The following is a 27,460-nucleotide window of genomic DNA, read 5'->3' as shown; positions in this document are numbered from 1 at the left end:
GGTATTGTGTGTAGATGAGGGAAAATAACAATATAATCKATTTTAGAATAAGYCTGTAATGTAACAAAATGTGTAAAAAGTCAAGGGGTCTGAATACTTTCAGAATGSGCTGTATCTGTAGTTTTTTCTCTCTAGATCTCTGTGATGTTAAAAAAYAAAATCGATGTAATTTACGATGCCTTTGATAATACCCTTCACTTACTTTGTGTGTGCCAACTAGCTCTCACAGTCTCACGTCAGAATTAGACTTTCATCCATGWTTCTCAAACGTCAAATTTTMAAGTTGTTCCAAACTTTACATTTCAAKGTGCTAAAGGTTAGGTTTAGGCATTAACTCCYKATGTTTAAGGTTAGGGTTAAGTTTAGTCATTAACTCAGAAATCTTAAGGTTAGGTATTAACTCCTAATGGTTAAGGTAAGGGTAAAGGTTTGGGATAGGAGTAAAAAAAGAATCTTAAAAACTAATATTTTTTGCTAGATTCAAACACACAACCTTTGGCACCAGAGGCATATGCTTATGCACCAGAGGCAGATGTGTACTCCCAGCCACCATCTRCATCCACGACGCKCTAGCAAATCCYAAACCAGCTTGAAGGTAACAGCGCTCACTGTTGCCCCTAGTGGACGCTTTCCATGTCATCGCCCGATGTCCCGACGTGTGCACATGTGCACTTGCGCCTGTGTTTGTTTTTGCGTGTTCTGATGCGATGGACTACCTGAAGTAAGCTACATTCTAGTCTCCCATCCAGAAATGGATCAAGTAGACTTCTTTCTCTGTGTTGGGAGCATAGTTGCTGGATGAAAAGATAGAAGAAAGACATTGCTGTATTTATAAAAAGACAGAATGGATTTTGTTCATGTTTTGAAAAGTTCTGATGACTCTTTCTACCATAATGTTTTTGACCAAAGATGTGACGATGAACCCTATGAGCTGCTTTAAAACCATTCTTAAACATAAACAGYCAATATACTGTGTAAACGAACACACACGGCTCTGATATTTGGTATCCTGACATTGGAAATCTATAAAACATAATCAAAAAATCAAAAAAAGCAACTGATGCAATTGTCATCTGTTTTTTGTTCGTTTTAACAGTCTAACAATCATTGAATTGATTGTTAATGTGTATTTCTGTATTATTATTAATATTTTTCATTTGAAGGGAAATTAAAAGGAGATGTCTAACAAATATTGTGGCCTTTCTCCTGGTTCATTCAGGTAGCTAGGTTTCTAGACTTCTTAATGTCCTTTGGGTAGCAAAGTGGTTAGAGCGTTGGGCCAGTAACAGAAAGGTTGCTGGGTCAAATCCCCGAGCTGACAAGGTAAAAATCAGTCATTCTGRCCCTGAACAAGGCAGTTAACCCACTGTTCCCTGGTAGGCTGTCATTGTAAATAAGAATTTGTTCTTAARTGACTTACCTAGTTAAATAAAATGTGTTCATAAAGCCTTTATACTGTATTCTATATAATCTCACAGCTCCAAAAGAGAAAGCTCCTCTTCCCCAGCACAAAAACATTTCTCAAACYGAACAAAARAGAGATAAACATACCGGAATTTGTCCAGTAGAAACTCACATTTGCAACTGTTGGACTAATGATTACACCCTACATCAGCTAGATGCAGGCAAGCGGTGTTGAATGTGTCACTGTCTGTCACCTTGATTACTCTAATTTCTCTCGACCCGTGCACCTACATTTTACACTTTCATTCGTAGGCTAGGTTGTAGCAACCTCATGATGGGTATAGGTAAAATGTGAGTATTATGTAGTAAGTAGTCCAAACCCATCGATGTTACATTGAGCTGGGTGAATGGAATATGAATGACAGTCATCCAATATGCTGTAATAGAAATGAGGAACATTAAAAAAAATTGACATCGACCGCCACTGGTGTGCGCCAGCTCATGCCTTTAATTTTTTATTATGTGTGTGGAGGACAGAGTGTGTATACAGAGTTAATGTGTGTGTGGAGTGAGCCCAGGACCAGCCCATCGACACACACAGCTTTCCATTCGCTGCTGGAGAGGGGAGGAGAAGGGGGTCTTCACTGCCAGCTCCATCTTCTACACCACAGCCACAAACACACTACCTCAAACACAGTAGTCAGTGTGTTCATCTGGATTGCTCAAGTATTAGCTTCCCGAGTATCTGTGGTGTATGTGTCTCTACCAGACACACTGACTGATACAGACTTCACTTGTACACACACATTTTATGCTATCAGTGGTAGGCTTTGTAGTGGTGACCTTATACATAGCCTGGTCACCATTAGACCCTATGCAGTGAGGCTTGTGACAGAGCGAAGGGTCATGAAAAGAGGGTGGGAGAGAAAGAGAAGGAAACCAGCGCTTGCTGGTTTCTGAGAAAGAGTGATGAGCTGGTGCATGGGCCCCGGTGGAAGAAAGAGAGAGGGAGAGGAGTGTGTGTGTGAGGAGCAGTATGTAACAGAAATAGCAGCAACATAAATACCTAAGTCAGTCTCATTTGCTCTACGGCATACTGACCTCATGGGTATGCTACGAAGCAGGTTTGAGGAGTTAGCAAAGGTTTGAGGAGTTAGCACTTTGGGCAACTCGGGATAACCGGTCATACGAAAGTGGCTCACCTTTAGCCAGGTAKATTTCTATGGAAACGAATCCTTCAGAACGAACCTGCTCAGGGGCAGGCTAACTCARGGCTAACTCCACTTACCCTGAATGAAATGACTGAGCAACGAGTTGAGGACCAGTGAAATCAGATTCCCTCCCTCTTGCAAACATTGCATCATCATCCCCCTATTTGAGGAAGACGACTGATTAAATATTTGGTTAATCAAATACTTTTTTTMMTMMTMMTWAAAAAAACAGTAATGTTGAAATATATCACATTACACATACAGAATGCATTTTAAACTTCAAGCAATGTAAAACTTTTCTATGATCAATAGGAATGGGAAAACAGGTATTTGTGCATTGATAAGCACACCAAAGCGGCATTAARGTGTAAAGACAGCACTTCTAAAATCCTATTTCACAACATAGCCTGCTGAATATGCAAGATAACTACTATTTCATTTTGATTTTGGCACAAAATGTGTCACTGACTCGCCCATAGATTGATGTTTCAGGATTGTCTCAATGAAGAGTTTGGCGMTCGACTAGCCATGTGTGACAGTTATACGCCTGCTAGAGTTAGCGGCAGGTGGACGAGCAATATCCACCYTCATAGTGCAGATGAAGCCGGATAGGAATGTGAAGCTAACTGAAGCTGGCTAGCTTTAGAAAACCCTAAGTAGATCGAGCTCGCTTCGTAGGATACCCCTCTTAGACTAGCATACTGACACAAGCATGCACACACGCACCCACACACACCCATGAACAAACGCAGGCACGCACACACCCATGGTGACATGTACACATAACCCAGTAACAGGAATAAATTGGTCCCATTATGCAGTGTCTGTCTGACAGGCAGTGTGGATGTGCAGAGAGCCTCATTAAGTCATTATTCCAAGAAAACAGGAACAAACTAGGTTACCTGTCAATTTCATTGGTATTTTAGGTAGTGGCACTGGCACTGATCCCACAACAATCTTATGTCCTTGACCTCCATATTCCCGCCAAATGTGACCACTGTTCTGTGGAAATAAAGGGCCCATAAACAAGAAGGCTGTCGACACACATTAAAACCCATATTCACTATATTTTTCATATGGACATTGTTTGTGGAGTTTTGATATAGTGGACTAGCTACTTCATATTCATTTTCCATATGGACAATGTCTTCAGAGTTCACCAGAGGAGACCTAGAGCGTTGAAGTCTTGGGTGACCTGTCAGTCAAGCTGAACTGGAGATGCCGCCATCTGCTGGTCAACGTGGGAGCTACAATCAAATACATGGAAGCGAGCTGATTTCTCTGTGGGCCAACTCCTGGTCTTCTTCTCAACACACCAATTCCTTCATCCCTTCAACCCCCCCACAAACCCTCTATCCATGTCTCTAATTTCCCCCTGAAGTTGGGATCAGCGTTGGCTAATCTTACTTCTGTGATTGTAARGCAAACGCCCCCTCATCACACCACGTCCAGCCAATCTCATCCACTGTCCATATCAGCAGTTCTCAGGGCACCCAAGAGATTCACAGTGACATCTGATGGAGGAGTAAGCTTCTGACTCCAAAATAGCAACAATGGCGGTTATCAGTTAGTGTCAATGGAAACTGACAGTGTTCTGACGTAAACTTTTCTTTCCGGATTTGATCATTGCTCAATGGTTGAATCATCTTTTTCTGTGGTAACCAACCAGCTGTTGGGGTCTTGGTCYTCCTTCTTCAGGGTCTCTGGGGTGTTGAAGACTGGGCCTTTACTCTCAGGAAGGAGGGCTGGTGGGCAGGGGGTCGGGAGACCGACTTGAGGCCAATTTTCTTCTTAATCAGGTGGAACTGGAACAGCACTTACACCAGAATGACCGAGTACTTCTGGTTCATCATGTTGTTWGCACATAACAGAGGCTGCATTTCTTTCATGGATCCAGAGAAAGGTGGGTAAATGTACATTAAATGTATCCCCTCGAATTGGAAAACATTAGGCTAGCACTCCTTTGTTGTTTCATTAAGAACGAGAGGGAAAGCACAGACAGCAGCTGCAATTGTTAGGTTTTTATTTTGAAAACTGTCTGAGGATATTGTTATTCATGGATTCCATTCATTGTAAAACAGGTTTCGCCATTTCCTTAAGCTGTTCATATTTTATTTTGGACCTTTGACTCATCTTTAGATAGTATGAATAACTAGATAGTTGTAAGAATCCTAAAAGTACAAATTATTTCAACTTTGTAAGAAACCTTTTTTTTCCTGAGAATCTTATCTGGAATGCAAATGAATACATAATAGTAATAATAATAAATTAAACTGTCAAAAAGAAAATCCACACGGAAGACAATGACAATGACTACATAGGCCTTAACACAATCTGTATATTAGATTGGCATGTCGTATGGCATACTGTAGGTACTAATGCTAGGTAATAGCTTGTTGTTGTGGCCATTTATTATCTGGATGTTGAGTTTTCTAAAATGTCCAAAGTGTAACACCATGYCTGCACTATGAAATACTGTGGAACTGAGTCAGGAGAGAGTTTGGAAACAGAGAAAACAAAGTAGACATCTGAAGTTGAACCACATCAAATAAGATTGCAGTGTGTTAAGACTTAACCAATGGRTATTTCATTTGGTGAGTTCAGGTYAAGCTTTGGATTAAAATGTTTCATCCTTCAGCTCTATCTTTAAAAAATATWTTTTTATTTMAMTGTTTTTTGTTGTTGTTGTAGGATGTCAAACATTAATGCTCTGTCTTATGGAAACATCGACAATTGAGGACAAACATACARTTTCACCAATCAACATAATATTTCCTCAATATTTCCCTAGTTATGTCCCAAAATATTCAACACATCTTCATATATTGTCAGTTTGACAAATGTCAAATCCAAWCATAGGCACACATTTGGAATTCTCTGAATTCATAGTTGGGTGCTCTTCTTGCCATTTGACCGTCTTATATCATTTCGACATCTGTTAAGCAAAGTAAACTGATTCTGTTATCCATAGACACTGTCACATTTGAGCTAAACCAAGTCAAATCAAACCTTAAAACAACCAAAGTTATATTTTTAAAGATTCCATTATTCTAGTCAATCTTTAAATATGGCAGTTAGTCCATCCATCCAACRATCCGCCCACTCCCAAGGTCCTCAGCCGTGAGCAGAGAGTCCGAGCCAAACGGAAAATGGAGCCCGTAAAAACACGGGCAACAGGATCCACACACCCCCAACCAATCGTCCTCCTGGGAATGCTGACAGACAGGGCGTATTCCCCGCCCCCTTCTCATGCCACCTCCAGCCAACCAGCCGCTGGTAAAGTCTTCAGTCGCCACGGGAACTGTCAGGGCTGGACGAACCAGCTGTTGGCATCATCGAGGTCGGTCTCCAGCTCCTCATCTTCGTCAAGGGGCTCTGGGGTTCGGACGGCCAGCTCTCTTAGGAAGGAGGCCTGGTGGGCAGTGGGTCGGGAGACCGACTTGAGCCCAATCTTCTTCTTCATCAGGTGGAACTGCTCTCGGATGAAGTTGTAGAAGTCGTACTCGTAGCGCATGCGGTGGTATAGCACCTGAAGAGCTTCCAGAGTAGGTGTGTGTTTACGCACCGTGCCAGTCATGTTCCCCATCTTCATGTAGTCTGCAGGAAGGGGAGAAGACAAAGAAACAGACCAGGAAGTTACTGATCTATGGTTAAAATGTGAAGAGGAGACATATTGTCAGCCATCAAAGTTTTTTTGTGTGTGGCTAGATCAGCTTTAATATTGTGGATAGATTGTAGCTTCTATCAATGTAATTGTCTGCATCACTTCCAATCCCCCATATATTTTTGGGGTAAAAATATATTTATATTTATAAACTGGGTGGTTCAAGCCCAGAATGCTGATTGGCTGACAACTGTGTTAAATCCTGAATGGTGCAGCGGTCTAAGGCACWGCATCTCAGTGCAAGAGGTGTCACTACAGTCCCTGGTTCGAATCCAGGCTGTATCACATCCGGCCGTGATTGGGCGGCACACAATTGGCCCAGCACCGTCCGGGTTTGGCCGGTGTAGGCCATCATTGTAAATAAGAATTTGGTCTTAACTGACTTGCCTTGTTAAATACAGYTTCAATAAAAAATMTAATAAATATCAGACTGTATACCATTGGTATGACAAAATATTTATTTTTACTGCTCTAATTATGTTGGTAACCCGTTTATAATAGCAATAAGGCACTTTGGGGGGTTTGTGGTATATGGCCAATATACCACGTCTAAGGGCTGTGTCACGCATAAGAACAGCCCTTAGCCATGGGTACATTGGCCATATACCACACCTCCTTGGGCCTTATTGCTTAAATATACATAACCGCATATATATATATATATATATATACACACACACACATACACACATACATATACAGTGGTTGCGAAAGAATTCACCCCCCTTGGCATTTTTCCTATTTTGTTGCCCTACAACCTGGATTTAAAATTTTTGGGGGTTTGTATCATTTGATTTGCAGAACATGCCTACCACTTTGAAGATGCAACATATTTTTATTATGAAACAAACAAGAAATGAGACAAAACAAATCTGAAAACTTGAGCGTGCATAACTATTCACCCCCCCAAAGTCAATACTTTGTAGAGCCACCTTTTGCAGCAATTACAGCTATCAGTCTTTTGAGGTATGTCTCTATAAGCTTGGCACATCTAACCAATGGGATTTTTGCCCATTCTTCAAGGCAAAACTGCTCTAGCTCCTTCAAGTTGGATGGGTTCCGCTGGTGTACAGCAATCTTTAAGTCATACCACAGATTCTCAATTGGATTGAGGTCTAGGCTTTGAATAGGCCATTCCAAGACATTTATAGGTTTCCCCTTAAACCACRCAAGTGTTGCTTTAGCAGTATGCTTAGGGTCATTGTCCTGCTGGAAGGTGAACCTCCGCCCAGTCTCAAATCTCTTGAAGACTGAAACAAAATTGGAAAGACGGGGGGAGGGGGATAAATAGTTTTTCAAGGCACTGTGTGTTTATGTATATTATATATTAGACACACACATCTTTTTAAAATATATATTTAATAGTATTATTTCCTGCAAACCCTACCACCCCTCACCTAATTGGAGTAAACTAATAAACAACAACACTTACAGTACCAGTCAAAAGTTTGGACACACCTACTCACTGCAGGATTTGTCTTTATTTTTACTATTTCCTGCATTGTAGAATAATAGTGAAGACATCAAAACTATAAAATAACACATATGGAATCACGTAGTAATCAAAAAAGGGTTAAACAAATCAAAATATATTTTATTTTTGAGATTCTTCACACTTTGCCTTGATGACAGCTTTGCACACTCTTTGGCATTCTCTTAACCAGCTTCATGAGGTGGTCACCTGGAATGCATTTCGATTAACAGGTGTGCCTTGTTAAAAGTTAAGGTAGGGGTGGTATACAGAAGATAGCCCTATTTGGTAAAAGACCAAATCCATATTATGACAAGAACAGCTCAAAAAAGCAAAGAGAAACAACAGTCATCATTACTGAAGACATGAAGGTCATCAATCCGGAAAATTTTCACAGAAGTTTCTTCAAGTGCAGTCCGCAAAAACCATCAGCGCTGGGTGATGAACACTGGCTCTCATGAGGAACCGCCAACCAGGAAAGGAAGACCCAGAGTTACGTCTGCTGTTCAGAAGAAGAAATCCATCAGCGTTACAGCCTCAGAAAATGCTGCCAAAAATGCTTCACAGAGTTCATAAGACACATCTCAACATCAACTGTTCAGAGGAGAATGTGTGAATCAGGCTTCATGGTCGATTGCTGCAAAGAAACTAATAAGGACCCATAAGACGTGACTTGCTTAGGCCAAAAAACACAAGTAATGGACATTTAGACGGTGGAAATCTGTCCTTTGGTCTGATGGAGTCCAATTTGGATTTTTGTTTACACCACCGTGTCTTTTGTGAAACGCAGAGTAGGTGAACGGATGATCTCCACTTGTGTGGTTCCACCGTGAAGTATGGAAGAGGAGGTGTGATGGTGTGGGTGCATTACTGTGACACTCCAGGTGTGTAGGGGCTATTTCACCAAGGAAGGATTGTGATGGAATGCTTACTCTGTGACTTGGCCTTCACAATTCCGACTACGCAAATTGTGATGGTTTGGGATTAGTTTGGGCGGAGGTGAGGAGAAGCGCCACAAGTATTCAGATATGTGGGAACTCTTTCAAGACTGCTGGAAAAGCATTCCATGTGAGCAGGGTTTGAGAGAATGCCAAGAGTGTGCAAAAAATCAAAATCTGAAATATACATATGGATCCTGTGTAAACCAAAAAGTGTTAAAGACACAATCAAAACGTCTTTTAAGATTCTTAACCACAGCCACTTAATAACCTGGATGAACCTAAAATCTAAAGATATTTGTTGATTTGTTGTCCATGACCATTTTTTTTTTTGATTACTAAATGTGATTTCATATGCTGTTATTTATAGTTTTGATGTTTGCACTATTATTCTACAATGCAGGAAATAGTAAAAATTAAAGACAAAACGTCTGAAATGAGTAAGGTGTGTCCAAACTTTTGACTGGTACTGTAAGTGTTTGTGTTTACTTCCATTTATTCAGATTACGTAGGTTAGGGTTTTGCAGGAACAATAACTTTTATTAATAGTTATATTTTGTTTGTTTTTAGTCTTCCTCTATTTCTGATGTACATCCAGTTATGATTTCTATTTGCATATTTATTTTTAACTGTGCATTTTACAAAAGTTCTGACCACTAATACTATCTTTTACAGACAGTAATATTTTACGTTTGTTTATCAGTTATTACGCGATTCCCACCTTCAGCTCCATTCAACCCTTCTCCACCTATCTCAGTTTCTTCGACATTATTTTTCAACTGTGCTGTGATGCTTCACAAAGGTTCTGAACATTTCTATTCTCAGTTTCTACAGACTATAATTTAAAGATAAACATTTTTGCTAAAACTTTTATTATACTATTATACCCAGTATTGCTATCTGCAGCGTTAGCTCCAGGTAAATGTTGTAATTCTTCAACCATTCCTGGACCTGTGACCAAAAACGAACTACATATGGACAGTACCAAAATAAATGATCTAATGACTCTGCCTCCTCGCAACAAAATGTGCAGAGCTGGGAAGTTTGTATCCCAATATAGATAACATTCTATTGGTTGCAAGAATGTTGTATAATAATTTAAATAGAAAAATTCTAAGTTCTGAATCTGGCGTCGTTTTGCGTGTCAATTCATAAACTATGTGCCATGGAATCGGTACATAGAAAATCTCTTCCCAACTATTTTGCAATCTATATGGCACAGCTGTCAATTTTTTGGTCTTTAATTGAAACGGGTATATATTTTTTTCCCCCACCATTTTCTTTAACCAATTTTGGTCTTTAATGCAGGGCCGACAGACAAGTTCCTTACTTTTTCCCACTTCCACTTGCCTCTTCCATTTTTGTGGTAATGCTGCAATTAGTTGGTTGTATTTTTGGTAGAGCATACATTTCCAWATAGTTGTTAGCTGCATGTGTGACATAACTCAACCAGTCCTATTTATGATATAATTTACAAAGATTATACTTTTAATTTTATTTTAGCGAAAATAATTACATTTATTTTAGAAATAATAATTTAATCAATTACTATATTTGAGTTTAACCACAATATTTGTTGTATTATTTGTTCTGTCTTTTCTGGTGGATTAACCTGAAATTGCAACTAACTTTCTATGGCTTGTTTAAAAAATAAAAAATATTTGAGATGATTTTGTTTTCAAAAAAACGAAAGTGAGCGGCTGTAATCTGAATAAAGGGAAAAAGCCCATTCTTGAACATGGGGTGTGTCACAGCAGCCTTCGCTTTGGCTCCCCCTCCTGTCCAGCTCAGGCGTTCGGCGTTGCCGGCCTTCTAGCTGCTGCCGAACCTACTGCTGGCAAACGCCCTTTACTCATCAACCCCGGACTTGTCTCGTCATCATTACACACACCTGGTTCCAAATTCCCACTCTATCACTGTATATATACACTCGCTCTGCCATTTGTCTTTGACGGTCATTGTAAATGTTACTTGTTTTCCTGAGTGGAATCTCTCCTACTATTTCCTGAGTACTTAAAATMTTGCACTTTGGGTTCGCCCTGTGCCTTTTTGTTTATGAAGATATATTTTAAGCACAAAAGCCTTTGGTTTCCGTCCCACTTTGATCTATAAAGGGGGTTTGGCAGGTAGCCTAGTGGTTAGAGCTTTGGGCCAGTAACTGAAAGGTTGCTAGATCAAATCCCTGGGCAGACAAGGTAAAAATCTGTCGTTCTGCCCCTGAACAAGGCAGTTAACCCACTGTTCCCCAGTAGGGCATCATTGTAAATAAGAATGTGTTCCTAACTGACTTGCCTAGTTAAATAAAGGTCACATTTAAAAAATATATTTAATTACATTTATATAAATTCAGTAGTTCTAAACCTGCGACTGCCTCCTGCCTACTCCTCTCTACACCAGTGACAGGGTGAGATATTCTTACTAATTTGCTAGAGAACCAGTTTGGATTTAAGTAWAACTTTTGTATGACTGACGCCTTTAGTGAGAGGTCTAATGCTTTAATATTTAATCATTTCTGCCCTCTGAAATCATATTCATTATATAAATTTGTAAGTCGCTCTGGATAAGAGCGTCTGCTAAATGACTTAAATGTAAATGTAAATAAATAGGCACTTTTAATTTTGTCTGCCTTGCCATTCCAAATAAAATACAATAATTTAAAAAGCAAGTCGCTAGGTGTAGGCAAAACCATAAGCAAATAGTGATATGTTTGAAGAGTTAATCAGGGTGACTTTTTCCCCACAAATAGACATGTCTTTTCCTTTCCATGGAAAAGACATTCTATTTTTGATAACTTTCTATTAAAATCTATTGCAGTGAGATTATTTATTTATTTCGGGATACGTATACTGAGTCTGTCCACATCACCATCAGATCATTTTATTGGTAAACTACACGGTAACGTAAAAGTTGTATTTTTTAGTGATCCAATACGTAATACACTTAACATAATTTGGTTTTAATCCAGAGAGGTTAGAAAAAGTATCTAGATCCTCTGAGGCTGTGGAGGGATTCCATTTTTGTGGATTTAAAATAAAACATGAATCATCAGCGTACAATGACACCTTTGTTTTTAAGCCCTGGATTTCTAATCCCTTAATATTATTGTTGGATCTGATTTTAACAGCTAACATTTCAATGGAAATAATAAATAGATGTGCCGATAGTGGACAACCTTGTTTTACTCCTCTTGACAGTTGAAAACTTTCTGAGGTGTAGCCATTATTTACTATTTTACACCTAGGGTTACTATACATAACTTTAACCCATTTTATAAGAMATTCTCCAAAATTGAAATATTRCAGGCATTTATATATAAACTCCAGTCGTACTTTATTAAATGCCTTTTCAAAGTCAGCTATGAATACCAGGCCTGGCTTCCCAGATATTTCATAGTGTTCTGTTGTTTCAGTCTTATATTATCTTCAATGTACCATCCATGTAAAAAACCTGTCTGWTTAGGATGCATAATATCTGACAAAACCTTTTTAATGTAAGTGTAAGAGGCCTCCAATTTTTTTAKTTGACTGGATCTTTATATTTACCACTTYGATCCTGTTTCAGTAATAATGATATCAGACCTTCTTGTTGAGTGTCCGATAATCTACCATTTATATAGGAGTGGCTAAAACATACTATTAACGGTCCTCTGAGTATATCAACAAAGGTTTGGTACACCTCCACTGGTATGCCATGCATCCCTGGAGTTTTCCCGGACTTAAAGGCTTTAATTGCATCAAGAAGTTCCTCCTTTGTAATCTTTCTGTACAGCTGTTAATTTTACATTATTAATAGGGAAAAAATCCATACAATTAGCTTCGGTTAGTAGAGATGGAGGAGAGTGAAATTAAAATATATGCTTAAAGTACTATACTTCCTCTTTCAAAATATTGTTTGGTGAATCATGGGTGACTCCATCATTTGTAAAAAGTTCATTATTTTTGGTAGCATTTCTATGTTGAAGATAACAAAAATAATTTGGTGCATTTTTCCCCATTTAACATCCAGTTTGCTTTATTTTTACAATATATTACACTAGATCTTTCTTGAATAAGTTCCTCCATTTCTTTTGGTTTTTGCTTTAACTTATTCTGAGCCTGTATGGTACAGTTGTTATTGCTATCTAACTGTACAATTATTCCTTCCATTTCCTTTGTTAATATGGACTCGACCTAAATTACTTTTGTTTTAGAGATGAGTACTGAATTGCATGGCCTCTAAAGGCACATGTAAAAGTGTCCCATACAATAAGGGGATCTATGTTATGTCAGGAAAAAGTCAGTTATAAATTCTTCTGTCCTAGTAAAACAAGTTATTATCCAATAGGCTTTGATAAAATTTCCAATATCCTCGCCCACGTGGAAATTCTGTTAGAGTAATATGCGATATATGCGATAATATGCGATAATATTCAATATGGCAGAATTATGATGGTCCGACGCCGCATTCCATGTCCTATCAACACTTGTTTTAAAACTTTTGGTGCCAGAGAGACATGACGATAATCCAATGACGACTAGCGTTGATTGAGCCCCGCCAGTGATATCTCACTAGGTACAGGATATTCTAAGCCTACCTTCAAACTCTTTGCTTGACATCAATGGGAAAATAAAAAGCAAATCAGCCAAGACCTAGAATTCTTTTTTTGTAGACCTCCACAAGTCTGGATTCATCCTTGGGAGCAATTTCCAAAGCGCCTGAAGGTACCACGTTCATCTGTACAAACAATGGTACGCAAGTTAAAAACACCATGGGACCACGCAGCCGTCATACCTGCTCAAGGAAGGAGACGCGTTCTCGTCTCCTAGAGAATGAAACGTACTTGGTGCGAAAAGTGCAAAATCAATCCCCAGAACAAATCAGTAGAAGGACTTTGTGAAGATGCTGGAGGAAAACAGGTACAAAAGTATCTATATCCACAGTAAAGACAAGCGCCTATATCGACATAACCTGAAAGGCCGCTCAGCAAGGAAGAAGCCACTGCTCCAAAACCGCCATAAAAAAGCCACACCACAGTGTTTGCCAACTGCACATGGGGTACAAATATCGTACTTTTGGAGAAATGTCCTCTGGTCTGATGATAACAAAAATAGAACGTTTGGCCATAATGACCATCGTTATGTTTGGAGGAAAAAGGGAGGCTTGCCAAGCCAAAGAACCCATCCAAACGTGAAGCACGGGTGCGACATCATGTTGTGTGGGTGCTTGCTGCAGGAGGGATTGGTGCACTTCCAAAATGATGTCATCATGAGGAAGGAAAATTATGTGGATATTTATGATAGAAACATTCAAGACTATCAGTCAAGAAAGTTAAAGCTTGGTCGCAAATGGATCTTCCAAATGGACAATGACCCAAAGCATAACTCCAAGTTGTGGCAAAATGGCTTAAGGACAACAAAGTCAAGGTATTGGAGTGGGCCATCACAAGCCCTGACCTCAATCCTATAGAAATTGTGGGCAGAACTGAAAAGAGCGTGTGCGAGCAAGGAGGCTACAAACCTGACTCAGTTATACCAGCTCTGTCAGGAGGAATTGGGCCAAAAATTCACGCCACTTATGTGGGAAGCTTGTGGAAGGGCTACCGAAGACGTTTGACCCAAGTTAAACAGCATATTAAAGGCCAAATGCTTACCAAATACTAATTGAGTCAATGTAAACTAATGACCCACTGGGAATGTGATGAAATAAATAAAAGCTGAAATAAATCATTCTCTCTACTACTATTCTGACATTTCGCATTCTTAAAATAAAGTGGTGATCCTAATTGACCTAAGACATGGAATTTCTACTAGGATTAAATGTCAGTAATTGTGAAAAACTGAGTTTAAATGTATTTGGCGAAGGTGTATGTAAACTTCCGACTTCAACTGTATCRATTAATCCATGACATTCATGATAGTTTGTAGTGTGATTTCCTTCACGGTCCATAGAGCAATTTAAAACCGTATTATAATCTTCCACCATAATAATAGTCTTGTATTGCTTGTGGGGTTGATCAATTATTATATATATTTTCAAAGAAGAGTGGCTCGTCGTTATTTGGACCATATAGGTTAATGAGCCATATCTGTTRATGGTTCAATAATATGTTGAAAATCATCCATCTACCTTGAGGATCTGTTTGGATCCAAAATTTGCACATTTYYATCGAAGTAACMGTTAATTAATATCATCACCCCTTTTGAATTTCTTTGCCKATGGGGGAAATACATTCAACCCCCCACTGTCCTTCTCCACACAACTTCATCTAWAYTAGTTGAATGAGTTTCCTGTAAACAATAGATATTATATTCCTTATCTTTTAGCCAGGTAAATACTGACCGTCTTTTGTTATTATCTGCTAAGCCATTGCAATTATAACTGACGATACTTATTTCACCATTTACCATAATGAAATACCAGTTCTAAATCTACCCATCCAGCCAAAAGCATTTCCATCTCCCTCATCTCAATTTGTATGATATATAGCAATTCATATTATATATATATAAATAAAATAATCCTGCTCATCTTAATTTCTATAATTAACAATTCATATTTGTAACGTAGGTAGTACATGCAAAGGATTGTAACCTTACATTTTGGCAAGCAATTATTATTTTAGCAAACAATTATTGTGATTCATCTTATATTGTCCCCAACATCTTTACTCCCACAAAAGCAACAGCCCAGATTGTCTGGGACGACACACACACGCACTCATACATCTCAACCCCTTTCCCCTACAAACAACCATGAACTCAGATGCTCAAGAGTTGTTCCATCCCAGAGCCACTCCAAGAAAAGACTTATTACCAATGCATACACAGTTGCAGTGTTATGAGAAGGCATGCAGAAGTAAACAAAAACAGGCAAAAATGGGAGATTTGATTAACCATTGTCAAGTCCTAGGTGAGGAGACCAGATCCACCACCTTCCCCTGAAACACCCACACGTGGTCCCCCGTTGTGACCATTTCTCCAAGCATCTCGGTGCAGTCAGACCTTTGAGATTTTGTGCCAACGGGTCCACAATAATATGCCCCTCTCTGATTGTCGGAGGTGACCCCCTCCCCATGGGTTACTGCAGCTAGTGTTGCCAGCACTGCCACTACCTGGGTGGGGCACCCCACCAGAATCCCCATCGGCTAGGTATAAGGTCGTCAAGTTCTTCCTTAGCAGCTTTGAGAATTTCCTTGTATAGTTAGGTCTCCCATCAGGGGGCTCTGACTTTGTACTGTAGGACCAACTCTGCCAGGCAGGCTCAGAATCTTGAGGGGCGGTGCTTTAGTAGGTCTCTGACACATTATCTTCTGATTTTGCTCATATAGGCTACTTACATAGGCCCATCAAAACAAATAAGACTTCTCCTTAGTGTATGGTCCTCAGGTGGGTGTTCTGGGTATAGATGGGGACCATTCCATCATCATAGGACAGTAAAAAATAAATATAATAATTTATTTTAAAATGTATATCCCATATCTGCACAAAATTGAAAGCTTCTCTCAAACCCCTGCTCACAAAACACATGGGCTCTGGGGTCTGCAACCCCTATCCTTTTTCACTCACAACACCACACTTTTCCAAACACAAACCCCCCCCCCCCCACCTTTCATCACAATACATTCAAACGTACTGGCCCCGCTTCTATGTCCTCTGTTTTTACCTTTTATGTTTTATCAACCATGTTGATTGAGTACTTTTTGTCCAGTTCCTTATATTGAAGATGAGTATTCGCTAATTATCCTTTCTTCTAATGCCTCTTACTGTAGACCATTTTGAGGTATGAAAAGACACTTCTGACAAACTTTGATTTTGGAGTGAACTATTATTTAAAATGTGAATTATTTAAACGGAGTGTAACATGGTGTTTACAGGCCAGGGTGTGCTTGCGTGTGTACCTGGGCTCTTGTAAATGTTGAGTACGTCAGTAAAGTAGTGAGGTAACAGTCTCTCTAAAAGGAGAAGGACATCTTCCAGCTCCTCTAGGATCCCCACGATAAGAAAGTTTTCTAGAACGTTCTGTTTGGCCCTCTCCAGAGCCCATACTCCCGGCTCTCTGAAACACACAGAACAACAGTCAGAAGAAAATATCTGTCAACCCAGAGGTAATTATAACCAATGATAATTCTAATACCACTAATAATGTAGTAAACATTACCAGTCGCAAAAATATGAATACCAGCCAGGACAATGTGTGACTATTATAAAATGTCTTGACTCCAAATTTGGAGCCTGATTCTCTGATGCAATKCAGATCGTCTTACCTGCACTGTGGGTGCTGTCCACAGAAATAAGGGATGATGTAGAAGAGTCTGGGGTTGGAACATTCTGGGTAATTCTCCAGGATGCAGACATTGATGTCCTGGACAGGAGGGAGACAGAAGAGACAGCCAATCAGAAACACAATCAGAAAGTCAGACAACCATCTCCAGCTTTAATATAATTCTACATTACTCTCACTAGGGGGAACRCTTCACCAAGTATTTTTCTCTCTTAGGAACTCGTACTGCTTTTCTCGTGGTTATCATTGGTAAAGACAGTCTAGCTCCAAACCACTTTCTGACAGCCTAAAAATAAGACATGCAGCTTCATATCCACAAGGTTACAATTCAGATATTAGGTCATCTGGGAGTGTAGGTTATCTCAAGAGCAAAATGTAGTTAGAGGTTGATGCTATTATTATATGTCCAGAATGATGACAGTTAACTGACTAGTAATGCAGACCAATCAAACAGAAACGATGGCAACCTTTGMTCTCCTCAGCTAGCCACATTATGTTGGCCATGTTACTAACATCCCAATCCAATTCCACCATCCTCTCTCCCTCCTGTCAAAATAACTCACCGCCTCAGTGAAAAAATAGGAGCCACTGGAGTGTAGCAGTGAAACACTAAACCACTTTTCTGTTTAACCAGTGGACTGAACGAGGGAGGCCCACTGAGACCAAATTTAAAAAAGAACGAGAAAGATTAGAAACACATAAAGGAGTGAAGTCAGCCATTTTCTCTCTTTCTTTCTGCTACAAACACAAGAGTTTAAACCCATMTCAGGTGACGTAAGCTTTATAGACGGCAACAGGACCTGGACAACACAACACTCAAAAACACACACACACACACATAAAAACATTTCAAAAATGTTTCTCAGTTGAAACAGGTACCAATCTGTACAGGTAAAAGGGTGTTGATCATTTTAAAAAGCAGGAGGTCTTGTGTGTGAGTGTTCTGTTGGTTTATTTCACTGTGGCCTACATGCTGATAGGTGAGAATGTCCTCTGCTTTTCTTGGAAAACTGCAATTTGTCAYGTTAACAGCGGGAGCCTAGGCGCCTCACCACAGAGGGTAAGCTAAGCCAGAAACACCCAGAGAGAGAGAATGAGAACCAGAGGCCCAGGCCTTGTGTTCTCGGGGCCCAGAACGAGCGGGGGGTTGCAGGAAGTAATGGGTTAAACACTACAACCTCTCACCCAGCTCTGGTCCTGTCTGGGGTTCTGTGGTGTTAATGATACTGGGACACCTGGTGTACAGTCAGGTCAAAACCCATGACACAGACCTTGCAGGAAACATGACATATCAGCTTCATTAATCATTCATTAGCTTTGAGTGGACACCTGTATTCACACAGGGACAGACTGGGGCCAAGCCACGATGATGTAACACTAACGGAAGTCTTATAAAACCTAGATGTACTGGGGCTTTGAGACCAGACCAAGCTCATTCTTACACTTCCCCCCCCTCTTTAATTTCTCAAACTCTCGATTCCTCCTACCAAAAAACATAATACATTTKGTCTTAAACCCACAAACCCTGCAGTCAACGCAATATGAGATAAAAGGACACCCGTCTATTCCTGTCTTTGTCGAMGATAGTTTTAGAGTATTTAATTTCTTCAGTAGCCCACCAGTGGGCCATAAGCCTCTCTGACTGACTGACCTGTTAACACAGGAAGCAATATTCTCAGGATTTCTATGGAACGCCATTTGGGTCTTTGCGTGTCAAAAAAGATACGTGTCAAATAACACTATTTGACGTGTCGAATAAGCTTGTTGACCAATCAGGACCTGAATATGACRGCATGTCACATATTTTAATGCGTTCATACATTTTTTACGTAGTTATTACACTATCACTCGTATTTCATAAGTCACAACGATTCATCGATACGTATGCTATGATGCTGGTACCGTTGTCTCACGCACCTACAGTGCAGGTCATAAAAAAAAGCTAATGGATGCAAACAATGTTCTTCCCCAAAAACATAGTAAAACGACATAATCTAGGAGTCATCATCTAAAATAACTCTAATATATAAGACAGTGTTCGTGTATCAATTTTGACACGCGAAAGACCCAACCTCATTCCATAGTTTCTATGTCGTGAAGCTAATAGCAGTGACGCTATTACTGTGTAACTCCGGTAACTCCGGTAGGGCACTGTGTAACGGTGCTCGACCAGTCGGCGAAAGCCAACATCACCCACGACAGAGAACGGTTGATTGTCAAGGTCAATGAATTCCATTATCTTGGCGTTAATGGATTTCGCCTGAGTTGTCTCGCTGAAATGTTCTTACTCTTTCAAATGACTGCTGGACTTGTTGACTGCTCGATCCACACAGCAGACATTGTGGGCTAGGTTAGGAAAGTGTAGCGCAAAATTTTACGTGGCGTCATTACYTCATSTACCTACGTTATATAGGTYTGCACGTCAGCTTTGACATCGGTTTTTAACATCYGCGTTAAACTAGACATCGGGCCGATACCGATGTTGCCATTTTTAGCTAATATCGGCCGATTCCGATATGTTCACCGATATATTGTGCATCCCTAGTACCTACATGTTCACTGACAACAGCCAGCAGAACAACTGGAAGAGGCTTCAAATGAACGACAAGAACTGAAGAGAACCCAGAACACTGGCAGAACACACAAGCATTGTGTTACTGTCAAGAGACCCTTTGGCTAAGACCGCTGTCTGTCTCTCTCAGGATAAAGGCATGGATGTGATCTATTAATTATCTGACTCTGCTGTTTCTATGAAATGGCCTCTGAAAATGCCAGTGGCAGCAAACAGGAGGAATTTTTAACAATGACTGTGTAAGGGAAATGTTAATGTTTGTGCTATTCTTAACTAATTTCTGTGTTCTATTGATGTGCTTTTCTAAATAACCAATTTCTGTGTTTATGCAAGTGGCTGACWGTACAAATCCTCACTATCAGTAGCTGCAATTTGGCAGTACGCCCAGATCTTGTTTTGAAAACGAACTAAAGATATCTCAGTTTCAAGGTCTCAGCATAGAGAGAAAGAAGCCTTGTGAGGTGTTGGTCTGTCACATGTCATGAAACAGTATTGGTCGTCACATGAATGAAAAAAACCAGTAATGATTAATGAATTATGCTAAATCATGCAAATATAACTTGTCTTTATATACGGCTATACACGGACAACTGCTGGGTCTGCCCCGGCAGAGCTCCTGATTGACATGTGTACTACAATGCAATGAGTTGGTTGGAAACTCTCCAGCGCYCTGACACCAAACAATTATTAATTTAAGATTGACTTTGAGTGTCCCTGTGAATTTCCACGACAACTATGTCCCAATTCTTAAAGCCCTTCTAGGCCTCATCTCCTTCCCTCCGTAATCACAGACTGTGGACAAGAAGAAAAAACCTTTCTGTGAAGGAGAGGTGAGGGCAGAGGAAGAGGAAGAGTACGTACAGGAAATGACACGTGCAACGTTGGCTGGTCCCCCCCACATACAGGGAGCCATGCCATGCTACGCTCTCAACTGGTTACTGTGGTAGCAAGTCCAACACTGTTGGACTTGCTACTCTTTCACTATCTAATGCGTAGGCAAGGCATGCCTTGACATGAACAATGCTGGGTGTCCGCCAGGGCATCCTCTCTAAAGTTTGTGTGTGTGTGTGTGTGGGGGGGGTACACATGATTCATAGCCAAACAACTGACTACAAAAGCGTGTGCGTTCGTGTTCACATGACTGTATTTATGAGAGAGAGAATGTGTGTATGTTCACATGACGGTGTGTATAAGTATGTGTGTGTGTGTGTTGTGTGTGTGGTGTGTGTGTGTGTGTGTTGTGTGTGTGTGTGTGTGTGTGTGTGTTGTGTGTGTGTGTGTGTGTGTGTGTGTGTGTGTGTTGTGTGTGTGTGTTGTGTGTGTGTGTGTGTGTGTGTGTGTGTGTGTGGTGTGTGTTGTGCGTGCGTGCGTCGTTAGTGTGTAAAGAGAGAGTGGGCCGATGGAAAAGGTACGAAGTCTACCACAGGGAATGTTTCAATAAGACGTGCATTAGTAGAGCCAAGGCCTGGTTGAGAAATTGACACTTCCTGTAGTCACAGAGCAGTGCTCAGAGCAGGGCTCTGCTGGACTAATGTACACCAGGCTGGCCTGCTGTTCTGCTGCTGCTCTACAGGGGGAAGAGAGGGGAAAGACCCTGCTAAATTCTATGGCTCAGACTGGACTGGCTAAGGGTGTTGACACAGTAGCAACTCAGCACACACACTGGGACGTATAGGCCAGGCTAGGGTGCTAACAGGATACACACACGCGCACACGCACACCACACACATTCAGGTGAGCCTGCCAGGGTAGCACAGCGGCAGTCCCCCTTTACTGTAGGAGGGGGCCTCTTGCGCTGCATACTTTAATAACTCAACTCACATGCTCCGGTACTCCTGGGACGCTGAGCAGAACTTAATTACCAACAGTCAGCCACGATGACATTCACTTCACTATGTGTGTTTGCTAATGTTGCCGGCTCAATGCGTTTTATGGTTGTTGTGAGGGCCTTTGACAACGCACTGGTGTGTGTGTGTCTACCCACAAACATGAGTGATTGGAGGAGCAGTAAGGGGAATTCCTATTGCATATCAGCTGACAAACTATATCTACACAGATTATACCAATCAAGCCCACCCTTAATGACACTGCACGTCTTACCTTTTGAACCTTACTTAAATGGGACCTCCACTCCAAAGAAAAACGCACACAAATCACATAGGAACGACAGTTTGAGGATTAAATGAAAGCAGTAAATGTCATTAGAAAAGCATGAGACGTCAAATCCCACCACAGAGTATTGAGTTGCCTACCGCGGGGGGAAAACGACACAGACAGACAGAGACAGAGACAYAGTTCAGGTCTCTAACTAACCTTCAGATGTGGTCTAACTCAGTCAAGTCTGTAATTGAGTTCTGGGCAGTTCTGGGTTGAGAGCAAGGAACGATAGGAGAATGGTAGAGAGGGAGGGATGGCAACAGCCCACAAGGGGCAAACAATTGGTTACCCTTCCTTCCCATGCCACATCACGTACCCTTTATCTTCAAGTACTATARCTATGTTTTTGTATTGTAGAACTGCTACAAGGAACTCTTTCAGGGATCCCTAAATCCAATACCACAAGGCTGTAACTAATACAGTATAGTATGCTTTGGCTCACCTATTATAAATTATGCCATTATGGTGAGTAGAAAAAAAGTGGTTAATTTTTGCTTGTTTTTTTCTGTACTCCAAATAGCATTTTAGAGCTTTTAAATGGTGTAGAAARGCAGTAGACKTAAATAAGCTTTCTAAAAAAGTCCTTGGAGGGATAAAATAAATCCTTGGAGGGGGAGTTACCACTGATGATGTATCTAAAGTGAATGTTCATTTTCAAATGGATTTGAATAAATTAGGACATATACAAATGAACAGTTAAAACAATTATTCAACAGAATGCATCGTAGTTTTAGCACATTTCCAATGCTATTTGTGACACAATTTGCTGATTTCCCATGGCCACCCATGACTGGTTCTTGACCCCCCCCCCTCCCCTTTCCCACCCCACTAAAAAAATCCTAGACTCGCCCCTGCCTGACTAACGATGGAACAGATGGAGACATGGAAGGACTGTGTACAACGCCAATAACTCAGTCATACAGTTACTGTTGAAGTCAGAATGACACTGGACTTCATTAATATTCTGGACCATTAGCCTTCATACTGATGCTGCTTACGGAAAGAAGGCGAGGAGAGCAAAGGCTGTTGGCCACGAACATGACAGATGGAAAAAGGCAGGGAGAGAAGATGATACAGTTCTATCAATAAAGGAAGAATCTCACCAGGTATCTCTCATCATCCTTCATCCCTGGTGTTCGGATGAGGTGGTTCTGCTCACCCCTCCAGTCCCCGAAACGTCGGAAGAAGTAGTTGGAGAGGAAACGGTTAATGGGGTCCCGTATGATGTTGATGTAGACGGGCTGCTCTATCCTGAACCTGACAGACAGAGGGACACAAGATGGATGGACACAAGTTAATACAGTGCACACGCAGTATAAGGTTTTCGAACAGTGGGGACAGTATTGGGCCCTATTGATAAGGAGACATGAATAAAATGAAATTTCCTCTCCAAAATATCCATTAGTCAACTAAAGAAGCTGTTTAAAAAATAAACTTTGTCCAGGCATAGTAAGAATAGCACATTCCACTGTTTTAGGTGATTCTGTGTGCCATTGAGATCTGGCATCACTGTGTATTATCATACGGGTGGTGTGCTCTGCTGTAGTTACCTGGTGAAGTTGAGGAAGTGGACATGTCTGGTGTACAGGAAGGGCTGAGGGATGTTGCTGATGTTCCTCATAAGATCCACCTGAACACACACATCGAGAGAAATGACTGRACTAGTCTATACTTGTATCAAAAACAGTATTTCTCTCCAGGATYGAACCAGAACCAAACACAAAGTACATTTAGACCCATATTTACTCAACCTTTGTGTGCTTTAATAGGRGATGATGGAATAGCTGTAATTTATTACACATTCATTTGTTGGTTTCAGCAGAGAAATCAATTAGAAGGTTCCATCTCACTGTGCTAGAGCCTAACATCGACATAATGGTGTTTTCGAGCCCCCCTTTTCGACTGCGCCAGAAATTGACGTCATACAGGCTGGAACGAGATCCCCGATCCCCTCATCTCCCACTATTGAGAGCAACTAAATAACATCACATGTTGTTAGCCCTCGGTGGGGCTTCCTGTTGATAAAGCCCATATGTACAGTGGCAATAACAAGTATGTGCATTCTTTGGAATTACCTGGATTTCTGCATAAATTGGTCATCAAATTAGATCTGATCTTCATCAAAGTCACAACAATAGACACACATAGTGTGCTTATTAAACTAATAACACACAAATTACTGTATTTTTCTTGTCTATATTGAATACAGAATTTAAACATTCATAGTGTCGGTTGGCCTAACTGGCTGGCATGAAAATAAACCACGGGGGAAAGCGTCCTTCATTTCGCTATTTAAATGCATAGATTACATGTATTTGTTCCCGCTGCCCGTGTTTCGATACAGATGCATGATACAGGTCCATTGTACATCAAAACAAATGTCACACATATATTATTTTGTATATGTAAAGACACGATTAAATCAAGAATATTCCGATGGGTGACAATATTAGCCTATCACTTGTGAATAATATATTATTACTTGTGAATGATGCCCAGCATAAGAAACAACGCCTTTCCCSCCCGGACTTTTTCGAATCATAGTRGCACACCTCATGTATCCTAGCCCATAGGCCTACATGTTTTAATAAGGTTTGTATCACAACTAAAGTAGCCAAATAACTTCTTAAAATATAGCACATTAATCCGTTTTACAAGGGATGTAGAGCCTAAGTGGCGATTACATAAGGCAGCGAGTGAGTTTCAAGTTTGGGGGAAGATATATTCACATAAAAAATGCATGTAATGCTTTATTAAATGATAAAAGGCATGTGCGGTCACTTTTGATAATGTGTTTTCCGCTAATAGAAACATGTCGCTTACAGCCTATACCGATGTTGCGCATATTGCTCGCTATAATGGTGAAATAAATATGTCTCAACTTCACGCAAGCTGTCCAACTCATAGTTAAAAACACAAAGCGTTTGGCAAGTGAGAAAGAACTTAAAAAACAAATACCCTATGCTTCGAATTATAAATATCACCAACGATCTAAGGAACACAACGTCACAAATCTAGCGTTAGGAAGGATACTGACTTCAACGAGCCAAAAGTAATGCTATTTAAAACTTTGTAGTATAAAAGTTGTAAATATAAATCCAATGGTTTTCTGACTAATATCGATGCAACAATAGGCTGTTTTTCCTTATTGTTTAGCTGCAAATTAACAACAACGGCTCTATTTTCGTTAGGGCGGTAAGAAGGCGCGCGTTAGTTAGGCAATTTCGTAATTTAAAAAAGTGGCTGCAACTAGCATTTTCCATTCCTTACCCCAGTGTTCAAAGGAATTTGCCTGTCTAACATCCGCTTCACTTGCGCCTGAGATGGGAGGGTCACTGTCCTTCAAAACGTGCGCAAATATGCTAGCAATTTCAGTGAGCGCAACTAGGATACATCAGACCGACCAACATCTGGTTTTAGTGGTAACGCAATTTGTTTTATGGCTATTGATTTTGCCAGCCGAAGGCACACACAGTACTCTTATGCACAATTACCTAATGTTGATTTAAAATATCAGCGCAGCAAAACATCAGACATTCCCCTTTAAAAAAAAAAACTATATATATTGGAAATTAAATTGAAAAAAGTCTGCTACTCCAAGCCAGGTCCGGCAGGACCTTCTCAAAACCTGTTTTTGGGTATCCGTGGTAGCTACAGGGGCGAAAAATCTGAACTATCAAACGCTTGGAGGGGATAACAATTACATGATTTTCTCCAGAGAGCCATTCCTGAGGGGGACACCAAAAAGTAGTGGCTGTAACACAATAACCTATGTTGTCATATGTTAAAATGTATATTCGAGGGACCCATAACACTAACACTATGGATAATTGTTAGGTACAGTAGTTAACTGAAGGGTTGTCCCAACTTGTTTAAAATCATTATAATACTACTAATAATAATAGTTTATAGCAGTGTTTTCTTAATCAGTTGGCAGTGTTTCTCTCTCTGAAATCGTCAAACACTCTGTTTGCAAGAGTTTGCGTTTATAAATTGTGGGTGTGGCTGATATGGTTTCTGATGTCATCATCTGAGGTAACTGGACGATGCTGTGCCCACTGTCCCTATACTGGTGTGCTGGCAACAAGGGTGACACCTGGTCCTGCCTGTGGCTGTGACACTGTCCTGCTTGAAGTCTCTCTCGCTTTGGTCTTTTTCCCTTTCACACCCTCACTGGACTCAGTCCGTGTCTCCTAGAAAAAGAAATAAGGTGTTGCTGTACTTCCTAACTACCAGGTAGCCCAAACTACACAATTAATCACAACAGCAATAACCAATTGCCTTAAACAAATCTTAGTTTAAGTCACCAGTTTTAAGTTGAGAGTCTGGGGTATCCAATGGCATTTCAACATTAGTGTCCCTATTTTAAGCAAGTAAAAAAAATGGAGAACCTTTCCATAAATGTTGCCAACAAGACTCAAAACTTACCTGAGACTCTCTGTTCTCTGCCATACTGTCCCCTGCCAGTCTGTCACCGCCTATCTGTCCAACAGCTCTGCTTGTCCTGTGTGCCATCTGTTTGCCCTGCTCTGCTGCCTAATGAATCATTGTGAAACTTCCATTAGCATTTCAACTTCTTTCTTATGAACATTTTAATCAAACTGGTCTTTGAGATTTGGCTACTAGAGTTCTTAACTTTGCGTTTTGGGTGTCCTGAAAAATACTCTGAATGGTCCGTCTTTTTTTCTGACATTTTTTTCTACCTGGCTGGCTGGCTGGCTGCGCTGACCGGTCTAGCTGCACCCACACACACTTTACACAAAACACATGCTGCAACGTTTGAAATTTTAACCTAGTTTGTTCTTACAATATTGGCAGGTCCTTCCACAATAGCTGAATTTGCAAAGCTACGCGAGCACCATTCCGTTTCTGTGGTGTTTGCCTATAATCCTTTGCTACCTGGTTTAAAGGTGGAAAAAAAATAAAAATTCACTAGCGACAATTTTGCTTTTGCACCCGAGACCCTTTAATATATTTAAGACATGATGGTATAAGAGAGTGTAAGTTCTGTTTCAGATTTGGACTTCAGTTTAATCGCTAAACTTATCACGGGGACTTTGAGCACCTACAGCTGCATGCTAATCTTGGAATAAACTCAAACGATAGCAAAATATTCCATCTTTGACGCACGCCACATAATCGGAAATAAGGTACTAGCTAGCTTGATAGTTAATGGTTTGCTTTAGTTTTGCGCCGCTACTCTGCAAATTCAGCAGTTGTCGTGAACCCTTGCAGACATAAAAAAATATATACAATTGCTATGGCGCGATTGACTGGATTACCTCACGGCAGTTACGTACACTGATGCCTTTCGGACAGTAGATCGAACCCTCTATTACCTTGCAAGCTAAAGAACTGGCAGTGGATCAAATCATTGTGGGGCAAAGGGCGGGGGGTCGCATCTTCGTCGAACAACTCTAAAAACGCGCTACTTACAGTGTCTACTCAATCAGAGCACACAGTGCTTTCATTGCGTTTATTAATATTACTCTGAACCACTTACATACGCTTATGTTTACAGCTGATATATTGGGCGGGGACAAAATCATAATTTTTTCCCAGCGACTCGCGGCGCGCGGTCCGTGTCCCCCGTCGCCCCTGGGATTTCCGCCTATGGGTAGCTAGTATACAGGTACATGCGATCCGTGGCAGAGCAGCGTCTGCTGTGTAACATCTTTGGCGAGAGAGAGAGAAACACAGCATCACACAACAACACAGACAAATTCAGAGAAAAGCTGCGTTGCTATTTATGACCAAGCTGAAATAAACCCATCGCTCCCTCAG

At 40.6% G+C, this 27,460-nt stretch overlaps 1 protein-coding gene across 1 annotated transcript in view; it reads right to left on the bottom strand.

The window, feature by feature from the left end:
* Window positions 1-4,621: 4,621 nt before the first annotated feature.
* The window catches only part of usta (uronyl 2-sulfotransferase a), a 186,366-nt gene continuing 163,527 nt past the window's right edge, over window positions 4,622-27,460 (bottom strand). Inside the window, exons 4-8 of the mRNA XM_023974348.2 lie at window positions 23,227-23,306; window positions 22,780-22,933; window positions 16,931-17,028; window positions 16,565-16,722; window positions 4,622-6,212 (exon numbers count right to left, since the gene is read on the bottom strand). Of these exons, the coding sequence (XP_023830116.1) occupies window positions 5,920-6,212; window positions 16,565-16,722; window positions 16,931-17,028; window positions 22,780-22,933; window positions 23,227-23,306 (783 nt within the window). The 3' untranslated portion in view covers window positions 4,622-5,919. The remainder of the gene's footprint in view (window positions 6,213-16,564; window positions 16,723-16,930; window positions 17,029-22,779; window positions 22,934-23,226; window positions 23,307-27,460) is intronic.

Source organism: Salvelinus sp. IW2-2015, linkage group LG28, assembly GCF_002910315.2.
Source record: "Salvelinus sp. IW2-2015 linkage group LG28, ASM291031v2, whole genome shotgun sequence".
NCBI lineage: Eukaryota > Metazoa > Chordata > Actinopteri > Salmoniformes > Salmonidae > Salvelinus > Salvelinus sp. IW2-2015.
The sequence above is the reverse complement of the archived record's forward strand: the minus strand, read 5'-3'. Positions and strand labels throughout refer to the sequence as shown.